General features: G+C 40.4%; 2 protein-coding genes across 2 annotated transcripts; both read right to left on the reverse strand.

The window, feature by feature from the left end:
* Positions 1-130: 130 nt before the first annotated feature.
* Positions 131-3,794, reverse strand: LOC146969467 (cornifelin homolog B-like). The gene is made up of 4 exons (XM_085759849.1): positions 3,631-3,794; positions 2,228-2,344; positions 1,840-1,994; positions 131-995 (listed from the first exon to the last, which is right to left on the reverse strand). Exons 2-4 carry the CDS (start codon positions 2,331-2,333, stop codon positions 873-875), a joined length of 384 nt encoding a protein of 127 aa, XP_085615975.1. The 5' UTR covers positions 2,334-2,344; positions 3,631-3,794; the 3' UTR covers positions 131-872.
* Positions 3,795-4,934: 1,140 nt separating this feature from the next.
* LOC146969468 (placenta-specific gene 8 protein-like) lies at positions 4,935-12,759 on the reverse strand. Its single transcript, XM_085759463.1, has 3 exons — positions 12,659-12,759; positions 12,366-12,520; positions 4,935-5,526 (listed from the first exon to the last, which is right to left on the reverse strand). The coding sequence occupies exons 1-3, from the start codon at positions 12,756-12,758 to the stop codon at positions 5,359-5,361; spliced, it is 423 nt and encodes a 140-aa protein (XP_085615589.1). The 5' UTR covers position 12,759; the 3' UTR covers positions 4,935-5,358.
* Positions 12,760-14,062: the final 1,303 nt, after the last annotated feature.

Here is a 14,062-nt window from a genome sequence, read left to right on the forward strand (position 1 = left end):
TGAATTTAATGAGCACTCACCTGCTGTTGGAACTTCTTTGTAGTGTTGGAACATCTGCTTTGATGGCATGGAGCAATAGTAGCTATTAAACGCGGGATATAAAATGCGTCATTGCATAACAGGCAGATTTGCATGTGTAGTTTACATAGGATAAAGCACACTGAGATTGACTCTGTTGACCCTCACATAGTCTTTAATGTGAAAGAGATTTATTGCACTGTTACAGAGGAATCACGTACAGTAACTTGATTTAAACACAATACAGTCTTGTGAATTATCCAGATGCATCAACATACAGTGGGGTTGTATCAAGTGAGACATTATGTGTGGCACTGAAAGATAGCAACACTTATTTTAATCAAATCTGATAAATTTCCATTGGCTTTCATTATTAAAAATAAAAATGAAAATAAAAGGAACAACCAATCCAATCACACTAAAGCAGCAACACATATAAAACCAACATGTGGGAGGTGTAAGAATAAAAATATGACCCCAATCCAAAATTTAAGAGAATAAATAACAAAGTCTCACCAGTAAACCTCACTGGCACGTGTTCATTAATATCTGTCAGTGGATGTCACAGAGGACAGCAGCCTTCTTATCTCTCTCGTCTGTCATTACAGTAAGTTATGAAACAATAATAATCGACATGCTGATCTCCAATCAGCTGTTTGGCGACATTCCACTGGAGCAGACGTGCTCGGAGACAGATCAGAAATCAGTTGATTCAAGCAGCCTTCCCCCTCGTATATTACAACAAAAGCGTGACAGTGAGGACGATGAAGAGTACAGAGCCTAATGATGGTGGTGACGGTGATGACGTTTGTTTCGACTACTGAGGGCACAGCGAGTAAAAAGACACCGGGTTCTTACGAGACTGACAGGTTGACGAAGGTAATGGGGTTTGATCTCGCTTTGAGTTCTCTCGCCATTTGACACCAGGTGCAGGGCCCGCAGAAGAAGGCCAACACGCAGTCGTCACAGACTTTGCCCTGTGAGGATGGAGACACAGTCAGAGGCGGGTGGAGCGACAAAACAACAACAATAAGAACAACAGTCTTAGGCGGTGGAGGTGGGGGGGGGGCTAATGCACACAATACAGATTTATTTGCATAGACTCTCCTACAACACAGCTGATTTTTTTATTTTTTTTATTATCAAAGTCTACCTAAACAAATCAGCTGGAACAAAGGGACTCGGTGCAATGTGAGCGTCTTTAATGACCATACTACATGAATTCCCGGATGTTGTCTAGGAACGTAAATAGAGGTTGTGAAGAAAAGCTAAACAGGTTTAAGAGTCATCAGAGATCAGATAAACAGTGAAGGCTGGTGCAGCTGAGGAACATTTTATGTAACCTTTGACATAAAGTAGCTAATATGTCTCTCTTAGAGTTATGTTGCCATACATCCTAATTATAAGGAGATATATTATACTTATATTATACATAGCTCTGGATATATAATAAACATGTGTAATATAAAATGTATTTTTGATTTATTCATATATACTGCATATACAGTACACACACACACACACACACACACATATAAATATATATATATATAGGCTACATATGTATATGTATGTTTTGTTTAGTTTAGTTTATCATGGATCCCCATTAGTCCTCACTTTGGTAAGGACTATTCTTCCTGGGGTCCAGACACTCATACGTGACAATCAAGACATAATACAATAAATTACAGAGCTGAAAAAATGAAAAAAAAAAAAAATGTGTGTGTATGTGTGTGTGCAATCGCTCCAATTTCTAAGAAGTTTACATACATAGGTTTGTTTTATATGTACATACTATATTGCATATACATATGTGCGTACCTCGATGCCGTATCTCGTGCGCACTGACACCCTGAGGCCTGTGGTGATGGGTGGGATGATTCCATAACAATCCAGCAGAGGTAAACAAATGCACTCCCCGGCCTCATGTGCAGTCTTACAGGTGAAGCAGGGAAGGCACCAAAAGGCAAGGCAACCTACATGAAAAATATAAAAATACCCCTTTTAGACTTGTAAAGCACATGCCTCGTCCAACTGATCTCCAATCAGGCTGCATTCCACAACCGAGATCAATCTGATCGGCATGTTTTCAGTTTCATGCACGAGACAGAGATTTTGAGTTTGTGTCTCGACACGTGCATTAAAGTGCCATCTTCCTGCCTATCTGTCTAGTTACCACTATGTAAAATATGTCTAAACAAGAGCTTACACTGGGGCAGGTCCTGGAAGCAGTCGCAGATGCCAGAGGTCCACTGGTTGGACACATTGGACATGATGTAGGGCCGTGGTTGGGTGGTGGCGATTTTCGCAGACATGGTTTCAGCTTCTGAGGGAAAACATTGTCAGTGTGAGGCCAAAAGCAGAAAACTCTTACTGCAAAAACAAGAATTTGTGTTGTTGTTGTAGTTCTTCTTTGTCTGGTGCATCTCATAGACTCTATTGCAAGCTACATCAAACAGAACATGTCGTAAATATTTTTTTGTGGTTTGCAAAGCCTATTTTTTGAGATCCTCTTTCAGACTGAGTGGTTTATTTCACATGTGTATTGATCTCTAAGCAGCAGAGGAAGAGTTTGTTTTTTTCTTTTCTTTTTTGTTTCCTCTTGGTTTCTGAGAGACACGGTTTCATTCTGACCGCTGGGACATTTTATTTGAAACAGAAAGTCCCTGGCATTCTGGGGTGGCCTCTCCCCACCCTCACAAATAACAATATTAAAGCATATATAATTCATATTTTCCCATCATATATTTTTTATTATTTAATTATGTCTGATGTGTATATAGAGTACCTGTGTGTAAATATGTGAATATATCATATTTGTTTGTTTGTATAACAATTACTTTGCTATTTATCTTATTATTGTTGTTATAATTATTATTATTATTATTACTATTATTGTTGTCTACATTATGTCAAGTCTCTGATGTCTTCTTAAAGTAACTTTTGTTTGTCATTTTTACCAAAAAAGTATTCATGATAATAATAAAAAAATAAATTAAAAAAATTCTTTGTTTTCACAGATACCAACAACAAAGCAGATAGTGTGCTTGAGGTTCTGACATCTGAAGTTCAATTAAATTTGCAGTATAATGTATTAGTAAATCCATGCTAAAATAGTATTGTATAATTATGGTATATTATACTACAGTGGATTTAGAGCAGATCCTCTGGAAAAATGTTTTTATGTCAGTAGGAAAAAATATATATTTTGAGAGTTTGTGCAATTGCTCTGAGCTATGAAATAGCAGCTGAACATGAGATTAGATGTCACAGACTCAACTACAAGTTATACAAAACTGACTGACTTGCTTCCGTTAAATATAAAGTTCATATTGATAAAGTCTTGATGATAAGTGGAGAGGCTTTTTGAGAAAGAGTTCATTTACTTCTGTTTTCTGTAAATTCACAGGTTGCAGAAGTTCCTGACAGTTACAGCATCGCGTGGTTCTTCATTTTAAATTACAACATTAAAGTCACACTTGAAATCCACTTGAACTTGAAGTATTTATATACCATGCCCAATTCCAAAAAAAAACAGAAAACATACTGGAAATCTGTAGGCCTGCAGTATGTCAGTATTCTAAATGTCCTTCACTCTGTGCATCGTCTTACCTTGATGTCCTGCGGGAGCAGAGATTGGCTGAATGTGAGAGTTGGCTGTCTAAGAATGTGCAGGACAGCGTGGCATCTTATAGGAGCAGTGAACAGGGCAGCAGGGGAGGCCTTCACTGACTGGTCTGTCCAGTCTGACATGTGTCAACACCTCTGACAGTCAGACATCAGGCTATCTGACCGACCGTCTGGCATCTTTTTTTGAATCTCAGACGTCATCATGCCAGAAAAATGACCTCATGTTCATAGAGTACGAGTCAGTTCTTAAAGAAAGGTATGTGATAAGAACCAAGAGAATGTCCTGCAGCCTTCGTCCTCTGCTGCATTCACACGTGCCTTCTGTACTTTTGCTTGAGCGGTACAAAGGTCCTCATCACATTTACTGACAAGTTGTTGATTCTGCCATTTCCTTGGATTCACATCTCCCTATTGTTTTCAGATTAGCATCGCAGCATCAGTGTTTTTATTAGAATTCATTCAAACAATTCAACACAAAATATTTGGATTGTGTAGCTGAACCACAAGACCAGAGCAGCTGGAAGGACCCGCGGTAGGAAGTCTTGTAATAACACAAGGTGAACTGGGATATTTATGACTAATCAGAATGTTTTCAAGATTTGCACAAGTTGTTCTGAATGTCAACAAGTTTGATTGTGACAAGTAGGTTATGTCATTGATTTGCAACAAGTGTCTTAGTTTATCTTAATGCAACATCTACATGACTGGTTGTTTAACTTCTTGAGATGCATACAGTAGTTCAACCCAGTCATTCTCAACCAGGGATTGGATGCCCTTCAAAGGGTCACTAGATAAAAACTGGAAAGGATGCAAGATGATGAATGGGAAAAGAAAGGAAAACATATTCCAATACACATTTTTAGCCTGTTTTTGTTTGTTCTGTTTTGGGTGGGTGGGGGGATACTCAAGGTTCAGTATTTTATATTTTCCCTGTGTTTTATTTGAAATCTATAAGAAGATGTACGTGTTAAAGTAATTTTATGGCATTTTCATCTTAATGCAGCAGTGAGGGAGAAATGGGAAAGTGGGGAAGGGGTAGGGGTGGTGGAGTTTTACATCTCTTCTCTCAGGCTTTTCTCTGGAGCTCTAGCACTGGTGATGAGCCAATCAGAAGAGAGACACCATGAGCCTCTCTTCTGATTGGCTTGTTTTAAAATGATTGAATACAATGAGAGATATCAGGCTAAAGGTTAGAAGAACCAAATCCTCCATTCGACTGGGCGGGGCCTGGGGCACGGACACTGTAGCCCATTGGCTACCACAGTAGGGGCCTATATGGATCCTGGGTGCAAGCCACATATGGGGCCCACAATTGCAGCCCAAGTGGGGCCAATATGCACCCCACGTACTGTAGCATTGCTGGCTAGACACTGACCACTGCAGGTGTAAAATCTTCATCTGAAAGGTATCAAGTAACTAGGCTATTTTGCATTCAGCATATAAAAAGCCCAGTATTTACAGTCCAGTAGTGTACAGTAGAAGATCATATGATAAAACGATGGAGACCCCATGATAACATGCAAAACGACTCCTGCTCTTACACACATTGTGTCCCTGCTGAATACTCTGAGGTAACAGGGAGTGGCTGCCGACCAGAGGAAATGTGATTAAATCAGCTCCCCTGCCCTGGAGCACTGGTGGTGGCGGCAGAGGCCAGGGGAGTTAAAAAGAGAAAAAAAAAAAGAAAAGAAAAAAACCTGCTGCATGTGTCTAGACTAAGTGCGCCCCCTGGAGGGAGGTGAGAGCGGTGTATCTGGCTGACGATGAGGAGGAGGAGGAGGCGTGGGATGCTGCTCTTCTTTTCAGCTCTCTGGAGATCTGGAGCCAAGATAGCGGATAGCAGCAGCATCCGTACAGGCAGTCGCTCCACACGCTCCCCTGTAACACACACACATATACAGGCATGAACACAAGTGGGAGGCTCAAACACAAGGCATTTAGGGGAAAAGAGAGACTTCTCTACTGATATACAACAGAGCAGCTCATTCTTGTGTTTCTTATTTGAGTTAATGCTCTGATTAGTTGAAGTTTGACTCATTTATAGCATAATTTTTTTTTACTTTTTTATTCTTTAACTACATGTATTTATGTCAAACCCTGTGCTACAGAGGACCAGATTAATTTAAACTTCAGTAAGTCAAGTATTTCTTCCATGACAGCATAAAACAGGAAAGACCTCAGCAAAAAAGTAAATGGAAAAGTAAATAAATGAGAAAATAAAAAATAAACATCAGCAGCCAATCGGCATGTGAGAAATGCATGAGAGAGTAATGAAATATCATGTAGTTATAGTGTAATCTGATACCAAATGATGATATACTGTAGAATATAATATAATATTTAAATAATATTTTAAGAAATAATCATAATAATATGCCAGTAGAAATAAATGAATAAAATAAATAATATAATAATAATTTAAAAAATAGAAATAAAAATGAAAAAAAAAAAGAAATAGAATGATTGAGTAGGGCAAGGAAAAGAAGAAAAAAAATATCATTGATAATGATGAGCCCTTATATTGTTATTCATATTATATTATTTTATATCCTTATCAGCTTGTGATGGGAGGCGGAGCCTGACCAGGCCATAAGGAAGAGAGTGGTAGACAGCACAGCAGTAAGTATTAATATCAGACTACTGATAACTGAGGGTGAATTTGTCAAGAATTAGCTATTTAAATAAAATAATCTGTCTGTACATCCTCCCTCTTAGGACAGTGAGTTTCTTGCGGCCAAGTTTTCTGCTCTTAGCAACAGCAACCACGACGAGGAGCATGTCAGTAATGTCAAGATGGAAACGCTGGTGGGTGAGATTTGATAAATCAATAAAGTCTGAGAGACACAGCGAGAGGGAAGGCGCTGTAGCATGTGATGTCCTCCTACTGAGTCTGAATTTGAACACAGGCCTTTAGTTTGGGTTGGTTGGTCTCGTATCCTCATCGCTGTTTTGGTAAAAACATTATTCTTACATAATAATAATGGTGGTTCAATTCCTGGCACATGTCGAAGCTGTGCTTTCTCAAGGGATTGGAATAAAAAAACAAACAACAGGTTTTCACACTTATCTTTCTTCAGCATCAGATCTAGGATCTGCTTAGTTGCACATTGTCTCTCTACCACGCCGCCTCCCCTGTGAATTCAAATGTGGGAGGGTGACATTAACTAAAATTGTCACTCCACCCCCAAACATCACTACAGGTCTGGGGATCTGGATGCAGGAGAGAACTTTGAGACTTTGATTCTGCAGTAAACATGAGCAGAGGAAAATGACGTACTGTAACAATCATTTGCTGGTCCATGTGGAGTTTGTTTTGAATTATATAAAAGAAAAAGAGAGTTTATGTCACCTGGCTTAGAAGCTCTGTAAGGTTGTAATTACACCATGCATGTGTCATTTTGTAATTTTAAGCAGCTCAGTGGCAAAACATGGTCACTTCAGTCTCTGTAGCCTCATTCTGAGTCATAACCAAAAGGACATGTGAAAGAAACTTTTGTCAGAATGACTCGACATGTACTTTCCATTTTCACAACTTCTGAAGTTCATTAGAAGCTGACCAATGTTTCTAGGTCTATCTGGTAACAGACTCCTGCAAACATGCAGCACAATGAAAGGAGCATTTGGGCTTTTCTAACTGTGGGGTTAGCACCAGGACTAACAGTACACAGAACACTCCCAAGGTGTTTTTCTGGTTAGTCCTATTCTGCTAAAATTACATGAACATAAGCTAAATGCTAACATCAGCAGCTTCTGTAGTCACAAGGACAATGCTAATGTGCTAATGTTACCATGTTTACCATCTTAGCTTAGCAAAACATTTGCAACAAACTACTGAGCACAGATGAGGTGGAGTTATTTCCTCAAGTAGGCTAATAGCTGGTTCAATTATCGCATAATGGACGTTATTTACACAAACAAATAAAGGTGGGGTAAAATAAAATCTGTAATCTGGGACAAACTGACACTGATAAGATCAGAAAGTCTTTCAAACAGGCACGTGCAGAGGGGGGGACCATGGGTGCCCCTTTGTCCCTTGATGCCCAAAATGCCCTTTTGTCGCTGCCTTTTTTCTTTTTTTTTGCATGTGAGTGCAAGAAGGTCTGCCTGTGGCCCTAAAAGAATAATATTTAACAAATAATAATGATAATTTAGACAAATTGAAGTGACCTGAGTACTCTTGGTCACATGATCCACCTAGATGTGCCCCTGCCGCTGCGAGAGACGGGCTCGGCCAAAAACCCGACAGAAGCACTGTGACACAAGAATTATTGCTAAATGCATTTTTGCTGTAAAACAGGAGCGCTGGTGTACAACTGGTGGCCCAGTTAGTTGGTTTTTCAGTGTTTTTTTGTGCACGTTATTGGTAAGGTGGTGTATGGTAAGATAATGTGACGAAGTAAACATCCTGTGTGTGTGTGTGTGTGTGTGTGTGTGTGTGTGTGTGTGTGTGTGTGTCAGCTAGAAGTTATAGCCACCTCAAAGGGAGAAAGTATGTCAGGCTTCTTGTTTCTGTGAAGCCGACCTCATCCTCTGCTTCACAGAGGGACAGCTTTGCACCACCGGACTAACGTGTGCCCAACAGTAACACATGAGGAAGATGAAGATGAGCTAAACGATGAGCTTGGTTGCTGATGTGTAAAAATTAATGGAAGGAATAAGAGATAAAGGTCTCTTTCAAATAAAAGCTGCCTCCAGTAAGGTCAGCTGTGTAAATTAAGGCCCCGGCTACTATTTGAGCAAATAAAGTATGCAAGTCCGGTCGCCTTTATGGAGCTCCCTCTACAGTTTCAGAGTGTATATTTTAACTGTTGTAAAAACTCACAGCTATGTGCATTTGTTCTACGGAAAAGGATTAGGGCCACTGTGGAAAAAAAAGTGAGTTCTGACTTTTTTCTCAGAATTCTCATTTTTTTCACAGAATTCTGACTTAAATCTCAGAATTTCTCTTTTTTTCTTAAAAAAAAAATCTCCTAGACTGTCTCTAGAGCTCTGGAGATTTTTTTTTTATTTTTTCTAAAAAAGGATTAAAGTCAGAATTCTGAGAAAAAAGTCAGAATTCTTTTTCTTTTTTTTTCCACAGCGGCCCTCCTCTTCCATAGTTTTCAATTAAGCTGCTGAGAAGGAAATCTGTGGAGCTGATGTCTACTGAGGTGGGAAACCTTAACAACAGATTATGGATTACGGGGCGTACTGTGTCATAATGCAGTAATGTAGTCCATGTTTCTCGCCAGACATGAGCTGGGACACCAGGTCACAGGCGCTGATCACGCACAGTTTGTTTTTGACCAAAAGACGCCAAGTGGAAGGAAGAGAGCCTCGAAACAAGTTATTTAACCATCACAATCACAATGAAGCTGTTTAATTAAAGGGATAGTTCACCCTAGAATGATATTTCGCTCATTATCTACTCACCCTCATGTTGACTAAGGGCTGGAAGAAGTTTCAGATTCCTCCGTGGCTTCTCTGAGTTACAGGGGGTCTCGGCATAGCAGTGCATGTCCATATAACGGTTCCAAAGGGACACCGGAGCTCTTCGTAAAAAAACACCCACAAAAAAACATCCAAATACCTCCATGCTGCTCGTATGTAATGTCCGTCTTGTGCTGAAGCCCCAAATTGCGTAATTGTCCCGAAAAAAATTAAATAAGTCTATATTTTAAGCTTGTTTGTAGCGGAAGCTTCTCGAAGCTCCTCTTCCTGGTCCGTCCAAATCTCGCGTGATTTGCGCCGGCGTCAGTATGCGTCAGTGCGGTTACTGCGAATCACGCGAGATTTGGACGGACCAGGAAGAGGAGCTTCGAGAAGCTTCCGCCACAAACAAGCTTAAAATATAGACTTATTTAATTTTTTTCGGGACAATTACGCAATTTGGGGCTTCAGCACAAGACGGACATTACATACGAGCATCATGGAGGTATATGGATGTTTTTTTGTGTGTGTTTTTTTACGAAGAGCTCCGGTGTCCCTTTGCAACCGTTATATGGACATGCACTGCTATGCCGAGACCCCCTGTAACTCAGAGAAGCCACGGAGGAATCTGAAACTTCTTCCAGCCCTTAGTCAACATGAGGGTGAGTAGATAATGAGCGAAATATCATTCTAGGGTGAACTATCCCTTTAAGGTGAATATCTTGCATATATATGTTGTCATAAACAAAAATAATTCAAATTGCACTATATGAGCATGGTCATAGATATAAAATATTTGCTTTTAGAAAAGACATAAAGAAAAATGTAATGGTTTGAACTAGGAGATGACCCAGAACTAATGCATTTCCAAAAAGGCTGCAGTGACGTGTCTGTCAATCATGTTACACACTGTTGAATTCAGATCATTGCTTTCTGTGAGAGGATCATCGCCTTGTTCTGCAAGTAACCGACACGCTGGAACTTGTTTTCCCAAGAACTTGTGTGCGCCTTCACCAGCTCGTGCTCTGGCCATCCACAGCCCACTCCACCTCCGGAGAAGCAAACATTACCAACCACCTCCTTCTCTCCCGATGGCAGCGCTCCAGCTCCTGCTTGCCTGGCCTCCAACCACTCCCACCTCCTGCCTTATCTCTCCTGCTCTTCACTGTCCCAGAAAAAAATGCTTATCCAGACTGCACCTTGGCCACGGTATGTGCTGTTTGCATTTGCGTTTTGTGATGTTCACTGACAGAGACCTAATGTCTGTTGAGATCTGTGGTCGCTCACACAGGTGTAAGAGTCCTCAGAGTTGACAAACAGCAGTGAAGCAGTGGATGGAAGGCCTGAGCAGCCGATTCTAACAACAATATGTAGATGTATTAATTGAATAAACAAGTCCTGATTTCACTACATCTTCAGTGTACATATTTGAGGTTTATCTGATGTCACAGCACTGACACAAAACGCTCTGCTTTGCCTGAGTAATAAACACGCATTACTTGTAGCCATTTCCCCTTAGTATGCCACTATTGTGTTCCATCATCACTCCTCGGCAGAAGTCGGAATCATTCAAAGCTCCAGCTGCTCCGTGTAAGCCGAGGACACGGTACCGTTTGGGCAAAGCAATCAGCTGCATTGTTGGAGCTATGGTGTTTATCACGGCATCTCAGCTACAGAGGTACAGTCCACTTGGCTGAAAGAATTTAAAGTGATACATTTTACTTTTAACTATCACACGGCAACTTCAAAAAGGGAAGGTTTTCAGAAGAAGGCTGGTGCACTCAGGGTTGTTTTGTTTCCTCATTGAAAAAGAGCAATGTGGGTCACATGACCTCTGCTGTCAAGGCCGTTCAAGCAACTGCTGTAACTGCAATGTTGGGCAATGCAGGTCATTGTTTCTGTTAGATGGAAAATATTATAAAGCTATAGCAAAACAATAGGAATCAAAGTCCCCAAAAACATAAAATGTACATACCTAACTCTAACTAGAAGCTTCCATAAACAGCCTTTATGTTTACCAACCTCCAATATTTTGGAGCACAGAGAACACTATATATTTTTTAATAATATTATAAGGTTGCATCATATGTTTTAATCACAATTTCCACAAGGCTAAAAAACACCGCCTCTGTGCTCACACTAAACAGATCCACAGACTGGTTACAGTGTAGGTGCTCATACATAACAGAAAAGTATTGACACATAGGCCAATCATAATTCAAGTCATTCAAACTAGATATCACACCAATTGCTCAATTAGTGTAGCTAGTAACTCCAATGATTTGTATTTCTTTCTTTTTCTTACAGCAGTCTAGACCAGGTTATTAAAGTGTTCAAGTGAAACTCCAAGACATGTGATATGACAGAAATCCTGTCAGGAGTTGTAATCCTCTAAAAGCCCCTTACATCAAATGTGTAAAATTAGCCCTGGTGTGACCAATCCATGGTCAGACTGAGTTCTTTGAGGCCTTTGTCCTACACTTTTAACTGTGATTACTAAGGATCAACTGAGGGGACATTTTCTGGACAATGCAGTTTGTCTCATTAGTATAGCTCAGAGACTTGGGAGGTGGAGTTCTTTCCTTAAAGGGATAGTTCACCCAAAATTCAAATTTCACTCATTTTCTACTCACCCTCATGTCAACTAAGGGTTGGGAGAAGTTTCAGAGTCCTCCGTGCCTTTTTGGAGTTACAGGGCGGACCGGGCAGCAATGCTGCTAACTTTTCTTTGTCCAAAAAGACATGCCAAAAAACATCCAAATACCTCCATAGTGTTCATCTGTAATGTCCCTCTTGTATTGAAGCCCCGACATGAGAAATTGTTCCGAAAAAAAAAAAAGTCTATATTTTAAGCTTGTTTGTAGCGGAAGCTCCCAGTGTCTGAGTTCATGGCTCTGCCGGTGTCAGAGTGAACTGGGTGTCAGTGCTAATCGCGCGAGAGGGACATTACAGACGAGCTGTGTGGAGGTATTTGGATGTTTTTTGGTGTGTCTTTTTGGACGAAGAAAAGTGAGCTCCGTTTGCGACCGTCATATGAACATGCAGTGCTGCACAGAGCCCCCCCTGTAACTCCAAAAAGGCATGGAGGACTCTGAAACTTCTCCCAACCCTTAGTCAACATGAGGGTGAGTAGAAAATTAGTGAAATTTGAATTTTGAGTGAACTATCCCTTTAGATATGTCCCCAATCACTCAGTATTGTATCAAACCATCCAGGCAAACAGTGTCCATCCATCCAGTTGAGAAGCACATAGCAACAACTGATTATGCATTGTTTGCATTTGTATTTTATGACCCTTGTATTGTTACCTTTATGCCGTATCGTTCTCTGACAGAGGCCCTCATGGCCAGAGAGGCTGGTGGTACACAGCTGATACAGTCCAGCAGAGGAAGACAGGGACACGCTCCCACTGCACTGGTCACCTTGCAGGTAAACACTGGGAGGCAGCACAGGGCAAAGCAACCTGAAGTACACACACACACACATACAGTATAGGTCAGTTCACAGTAGTATAAGACAATACAACAATACATTAGACAATGTGCAGCCTGATGCTGTTATTTAGCCCTTGACAACACATGTCCTTTAAGTGTGTACTTACAGTCCCCTATGTCTTTATGGCACTCACACAGACCAGTGCTCCACTGACCCACTTCATGAACCCTGCTTACCGGCTGAACCCGGACCACCCGTTGAGACATAGCTTAAAAGAAAACACCAGGACAAGACATATGAAAAAATGAACTATCACAGTGATTATGTTTATTGATGGTTATCTTTCAACAACATGGTTTTTGTTACAGATAAACTGTCAATTAGTTTCTTTACAGCAATAATTTTAAAAAGCGGCAGTTCAACATTCAGAATTTTACTTAGGCTAAGTAACAGTGATTGAGTGTTATCAGTGTAATAATGTAGATACTTAAATATTGTTTTGTATACTCACTTGACTATTACTTTGGAGATGTTTTACACTCAGTTGGGTAGTTTCATGGAAAACAACACATTCCTTCTTATAATCTGATGAGATTGTATGGCAAATATTCATTTGTAGAGAAAAGAAGTGAAATGAAAGTGGAGTAAAAGTGGCATTTCGGGGAAATACTCAAGCACAGGTATCTCAAATGTACAGTGGTTGAGCAACTGTATTTTTTGTTTTGGTTACAATGGGCCACTGAGATCGTCTGACGTTGTTGTTTGTTTGTTATTGGTTAGGTTAACACCTTGTGATTTATAGATTACAAAAACAAAAAACATCTGATATTGTTGCCATCAAAGAGAACTCTGCTAGAAATGTTGCTGGTGCCTCTAAACAGCTCTAAACAGAGCATCAAACTTGGTATCCATGGCCCACATTTCTTTGCCATAACGGTAGCTAACATCCACAGGAAGCCACCATCTCAAAAGTCAAGAGATAAGGACGACAACCCAGTGAGGAGCTGGCTGAGAGCAAACTTCCACGCCCCTCACTCAGCGGAGGATTCAACACTGCTGTCCCCTGACCCCAGTTATTCTTTAGCTCTGCTGCTCAGACACCAGCCAAACTCAGAGGAGAGAAAGATTTCCTCCGTACTGTGAACAGCTCAGAGAATGATTTACACAGAACAGCAGAGTGAAGTGAAGTCTGACTAAAAATATATAACCAGGCTAAATTTGATAAAGATTAGATGACTTACCTGTTTTAGAGTTTAGTTATCTAAGTCCTTGAAATAAAAGCCTGTGCTGTTCTGCTATGTTTGGTCTTTTCTCTCTCTGTCTTCTCACTCTCTGGCCTTCACAGGTGTTTTTGCTCTTTGTTTCACTGCAGTGTTTTTGTATAAATATGAAGAAGATGGGTAAACAAGGCCCTCTGTTCCCCTGAGTGCTGACCTACAGGATTTTCAGTCCTCGGAGACACATTAGCTGATGTCTGAGAGGGTGTAAGTATTTGCTTACAGGGGGAATTCCCCTTTTTTCTGTTAGTGTGGAAAAAGGAGAGTGTTTTGGCCAATGGGTTGCACCACTA

Source organism: Trachurus japonicus, chromosome 18, assembly GCF_045865225.1.
Source record: "Trachurus japonicus isolate A0001 chromosome 18, Traja_1.0".
NCBI classification, from domain to species: Eukaryota; Metazoa; Chordata; class Actinopteri; order Carangiformes; family Carangidae; genus Trachurus; species Trachurus japonicus.